At 33.1% G+C, this 5,812-nt stretch overlaps 1 protein-coding gene across 1 annotated transcript; it reads left to right on the top strand.

The window, feature by feature from the left end:
- Positions 1-4,923: 4,923 nt before the first annotated feature.
- On the top strand, positions 4,924-5,388 carry LOC139438875 (large ribosomal subunit protein uL23-like). The gene has a single exon (XM_071214656.1). The coding sequence runs from the start codon at positions 4,924-4,926 to the stop codon at positions 5,386-5,388; it is 465 nt and encodes a 154-aa protein (XP_071070757.1).
- The last annotated feature ends 424 nt before the right edge of the window (positions 5,389-5,812 follow it).

Raw genomic sequence — 5,812 nt, 5'->3', positions numbered from 1 at the left:
AAGATAAAATTATAATTCAAATTAATTATAGTGACAAACAAAAAGGGATCTAAGCAAAACTTATTAGGGGCCCCACCTTGGATGTGGACATAGGTTTTAAAGGACAGCATTAGAGATGTTAAAGCTCTAGAGTAAACTGACAAAACACTTATTGATAGACGTCACACACAAAAGAACAAATTCCATACTTTATTGAAAGGAATTTCCAAAACAAATAGCGGTTATCTCTGGGCTCATTTCTCTCCAGGCTCAGCTGCTCTGGTCTCTCCAGCCTAAATCTAGCCAGATAAACATAAAACCTCATAATAAAGGGTTTTTACCTCAGTTCCTATTATTCCATACCTCAAGTTCAACTCTCAACAAAAAATTACAAAGCATGCTAAAAGGCAGAAGAAAACACTGTCTAAAGAGACAAAGCAAGCATCAGAACCAGATTCAGATATGGCAGAGAATTTGGATTTATCAGACTGTGAATGCAAAATAATTATATTTAATATGTTAAGGGCTCTAATGGAAAAAAGTAAGCAGTTTACAAGAACGAATGACTATTGTAAGCACAGGAATGTAAACTGTAAGATCTGCTGTGAAAGAAATATTTTTTAAAAACTTTAGAAATAATTAGAAGGATACAAATATTTTGAACTAAATTAAAATTAAAAACAACTTATCAAAATTTGTAAGATATAGCAAAAACAGTAAGGATTGAAAAGAGTAAGGATTGCAGGAAAATGTATTACATTGAATACATATATTAGAAAAGAGAAAAAGGTCCAAAATCAGTCATCTAAGCTCTATATTTTAAAAAATTAAAGAAGAGAAATATTACCTTAAAGCAAGCAGAAAAAAAAATAATAAAAATTTGAACAGAAATCAATTAAGTTGAAAACAGGAAAAGCTTAGGGAAATTAATGATGCAAAAGCTGGTAAAGATCAATAAAAGGTATAAAACTCTAGGTAGGTTACCCAAGAGAAAAAGAGAGAGACACACAAATTAATACCAGAAATGAAAGGGGGTCATCACTGTTGATCCCATGGGCATTAAAAGGATAATAAAACAATATTAAGAACTACTCTATGGCCTCAAATTTGATCATTTAGATTAAATGGAACAATTCCTTGAATAACATAATCTACCAAAATACAAACAGGAAGATATCACCTACATCGATTAAAGTGTTTGAATAAATAATTACTATCCTTCCAAAAAAGAAGCATCAGGCCCAATTGAGTTCACTGGGGAATTCTACCAATCGTTTAAGAAAAAATGATAGAATTCTTACCACCTTTCAGATCTGAAAATCAATAAATGTTTAACCCATCACACAAACAAATTAATTAAGAAAAATCATATGATTGTATCAATAATTGCAGGAAAAGTATTCAACAGAATCCAACAGCCATTAATAATAAAAACGCTCAGCAAAGTAGGACTAAAAAGGAAGTTCCTCCACTTGATAAAGAAATCTAAAAATACCCTCTGATAATATGGTAGCTACTAGTGAGAAAATAGATGATTTTCCCCTGAAAATGGAAGCAAGGCAAGGATGTCTCCTTTCATCACTCCTATTCAACATCATACAGCAAATTTTCATAAAACTATCTCTATTCACAGATGACTTTATTATCTGTGTTGAAAATTCCAAAGAATCAATAAAAATCTTGTTGAACTAATGAGTAATTATAGCAAGGTTGCTATACAAAAATCATTTGCTTTCCTATATATGCCAACAATGTACAACTGGAATTTGTAATTAAAAACACAATATCATTTATATTAGCACCAAAAAAGAGAGAGAAAGAAACACTGAGGTTTAAATTTGATAAAATAAGTACAAATTCTATGTGAGGCTAACTACAAACCTCTGATAAAAGAAATAAAAATCTATAAGTAAATGGAGAGATATTTCATGTTCATGGATAGGAATACTCAATATTGTAAATACGGCAATTCTTGTAAACTGGATCTATAGATTTGTTGTAATTCTAGTTAAAATAACATCAGATTATTTTGTGGTATGGACAACTGATTGTAAAGTTTATACAGAAAGGCAACAGATGCTGAATAGAAAACACTGGGAATACTGGGAAGCAGATGTGATTGAAGAGACTGTGCTCCCGTCCACCATACAGGACGTCCATGGATCGAGTCCCAGGGCCTCCTGGTGAAGGCAAGCCGACCTGCACAGCACCTGGCCCAGATGGAGTGCTGGGCCGTGTGGAGAGCTGATGCAGCAAGATGACACAACAAAAAGAGACACAGAGGAGAGACAATAAGAGACACAGTGGACCAGGGAGCTGAGGTGGTGCAAGAGATTGAGCACCTCTCTCCCACTCCAGAAAGTCCCGTATCAGTTCCTGGTGCTGCCTAAAAAAGAAAGGACAAGCAGACACAGAAGAAGACACAGTGAACGGACACAGAGAGTAGAGAGCAAGCACAAACAATAAGGGGGGTGGGATAAATAAATAAATCTTTTAAAAAAAGCAATACTATAGAAGGGGAATGAACTTTAAGACTTATTATAAAGCTATAGCAATCAAGACAATATGGTATTGGAGACAGAATAGAGAGACACAAAGACCTATGAAACAGAGAAATAGAACTAAACATATATATATATATATAGCCAAGTGATTTTTGACAAAGGAGCGAAGGCAATACAATGGACAATTGAATTCTTTACCTGTAAAAAAAAAAAAATAGAGAGCATACAAATACAGAAACAGATCTTAAAACTTTCACAAAAATTTACTGAAAATGGATCCTTCAAGACATCAATGTAAAATACAAAACTATACAACTTTCAGAAGAGAACATAAGGGAAAATCTAGGTGACCTTGAATCTGGTGATGTCTTTTAGATACAACCCCAAAAACATGATCCATGAAAGAAAAAAAATAAATTAGAGTCCATTGAAATTTAAAACTGCTCCATGAAAGATTCTGTTAAGAGAATGAAGACATGGTGGACTAGGGGGAAATATTTGCAAAGCATATATATGACAAAAAGGACTTGGGTTCAAAATATACAAAGAACTCTTACACTCAACAATAAGAAAAAAATGTAAATGAACAAAATATTTAAACAGAAAACTCAATGATGCTCAATGTCATATATCAAAAGGAATTGCAAAATAAAATAAAAATGACATTCGAATCGCTAAAATCCCCCCCAAAAACCTGACAACAGGAATATTCAGTCACTCCTGGTTAGAATACAAAATGGTACAGTCATTTTGTAAGACACTTGGCAGCTTATTACAAAGCTAAAATATTCTTATCTTCCAAACTAGCAGTCATGCTCCAAGGTATTTACTCAAATGAGATGAAAAATTAGATCCAAATAAAAACCTACATGAGAATGTTTATAGCAGCTTTATACATAATTGCCAAAATATTGAAGTAGCCAAGGTGACTCTTTATAAGTTAATGGATAAATAAAACTGCGGTTCATCCATACAATGGATTATTACTGAGGGATAAAAATGAAATGAGTTATCAAGCCACAGGGAGACATTGAAGAAATGTAAATGCATATTGTTAAGTAAATAAAAAAAAGTCTGAAAAGGCGGCACACTGATGATTCCAACTGTATGGCATTCTTGAAAAGACAACACTTTAGAAAGAGTAAAATGATAAGCAGAGTTACCAGAGAAGAGGGATGAAAAAGAGCGTTAGGGAAGAAATAGTGAAACGATTCTGTGTGATGCTATAATGGTGGATACATGACATATGCATTTGCCAAAACTCACAGAAGTGATCAAAACAGAGTGAACCCTAATGCAAACCATAAACTTTAGTTATAATGACAAATCAGTATTGGTTCATCAATTGTAAAACAAATTCTCTGTATAATTATATTAAGATATAAATAATAGGAGACTACTCTGGGGGAGGGGACATACAAGAGAATTCTATCTCTTCAGTTTATCTGTAAACCTAAAACTGTTCTATAAAGTAAAGTCTATTATTTAAAACAAAAAAATCCTACCCAACCTCATGCCAAGAGAAGAATGCAAGTAGATGATTGTGCTTAGGATGATTTATTTGTTTTACATCTTAGTCATGTAAAACAAATAAATTCCTATAAAAATATAAGAAATGAAAGTATCACATTTTTAACAAGAAATATGAAAATAAATTATTAATACAGAGAATAATGACATTAATTTTACAGAAGTTAAGTAAATAAAACTCCATCAAAATTTATGAAGAAAAATGTAGATAAGATGTAAAATATATTTTAAGTAGTATAAGAAACTATACTAAACATCTAGCATAATCCAAATATTAAAAAGGATTATTTGAAGAAAACAAATTTAAAAGCTTGGATATACAAAATTACCCAACCTGACTCAAATGCAGTAGAAAAGCATAATCCTGTAATTATCAAGGAAATCGAATCTCTAATCAGAAATCTTTTCACAAATGAAATCAACAGGCTGAAACAATTTTTTATGGACACATTCTCCCATACTTTCAAGTAACAGATAATTCTGATTTTGTGTAATCTATTTCCTCGATTTAAGAAGCTATACTCCTCAATTAAGTGTTAAGAGTTTAACAATTTCTTCACATGCAAACTAGATGAGGACATTGTAACATAGAAAAATCACAGATTAATCTCACTCTACACATCAAAGCAAAAATATTGAAATATTGGAAATGTCTGTAAAACATGCATTACTTCCTGATCAAGTAAGAGTTATACCAAATAAGCAAGTTCAGTTTTACCTTTAAAAATTGCATGTTATAAGCAGGCATATTAAAAGTTTACAAAGGAAAATAAGACTATCTTAGTAGATTCCAAAAAAAGTTAATGAAATTTAATATCCACTCGAATTCTCTTGCAGCAAGGCAAGGAACAGAGATTATCTCTTTACCAAGAAAAGGTCTATCAAAAGATGTAACAGTTTGTTCACAAAAATGGCGCTGCCAAAAGCAAAGAAGGAAGCAGCCTCTGCTTCCCGCAAAACCAAAGCCAAAGCAAAGGTTTTGAAAACCCGGGAGGCGTTACTGAAAGGTGTCCCACCACACACACACACACACACACACACACACACACACACAAAAGGAGAGCTGCGCGTCACCCACTTTCCAGCGGTCCAAGACCCTGAGTTTCAGAAGACTTATCCTCGGAAGAGAGCCCCCAGGAAAAACAAGCTTGACCGCTATGCCATCATCAAGTTCCCTCTGACCATTGAGTCAGCCATGAAGAAGAGCAAGAACAACACGCTTGTGTTCCTTGCAAGCATCAGATCCAATGGTCTGTTGAAGAAGCTCTGTGACATTGACCTGGCCAAGGTCAACACCCTGAGCAGGCCCAAGTTCCACCGGCTCCTGACTATGACGCTTTGGATGTTGCCAATAAAATTGGATCATCTAAACTGAGTCCAGCTGGCTAATTCTAACTATGTTTTTTTAATCATAAAAATCTTAATGCAAATATTATATGTAGTAGTTAAACTTGATTTCATTCTTTTAAAGTCATGATACAGATGCAGAATCTAAGTTTTTATATTTCTATTCATCTTTTCTTTTCACATCCTAAGCAATTTGCTAAGAAAACATTGAAAAGGATGAAACAAAATTATAATTAATTGCCAATGGAATTATTGTATACACAGATACTTCCTAGAGATGAATTTGCACTAAAGGGGGCATACATTTCTTATGTAAGTTAAGCAATTTTGCTATAAGATACATGTGAAAAGGCAAAAAAAAAAATAGGAATGAATAAAGTAATGTAAACTTTGTGTTTATCTCATGGTGAGGAAGAGGATGCAATCATGGTGGGGCACAGTATGTTTTTCAA

This window comes from Dasypus novemcinctus, chromosome 1, assembly GCF_030445035.2.
Source record: "Dasypus novemcinctus isolate mDasNov1 chromosome 1, mDasNov1.1.hap2, whole genome shotgun sequence".
In the NCBI taxonomy this organism is placed as follows: domain Eukaryota; kingdom Metazoa; phylum Chordata; class Mammalia; order Cingulata; family Dasypodidae; genus Dasypus; species Dasypus novemcinctus.
Note: the sequence above shows the minus strand (reverse complement) of the source record. Positions and strands in the feature narration are given on the sequence as shown.

Excerpts from the sequence above, each read along its gene's own strand:
- LOC139438875 (XM_071214656.1), top strand. The coding sequence starts at position 4,924 with ATGGCGCTGCCAAAAGCAAAGAAGGAAGCAGCCTCTGCTTCCCGCAAA.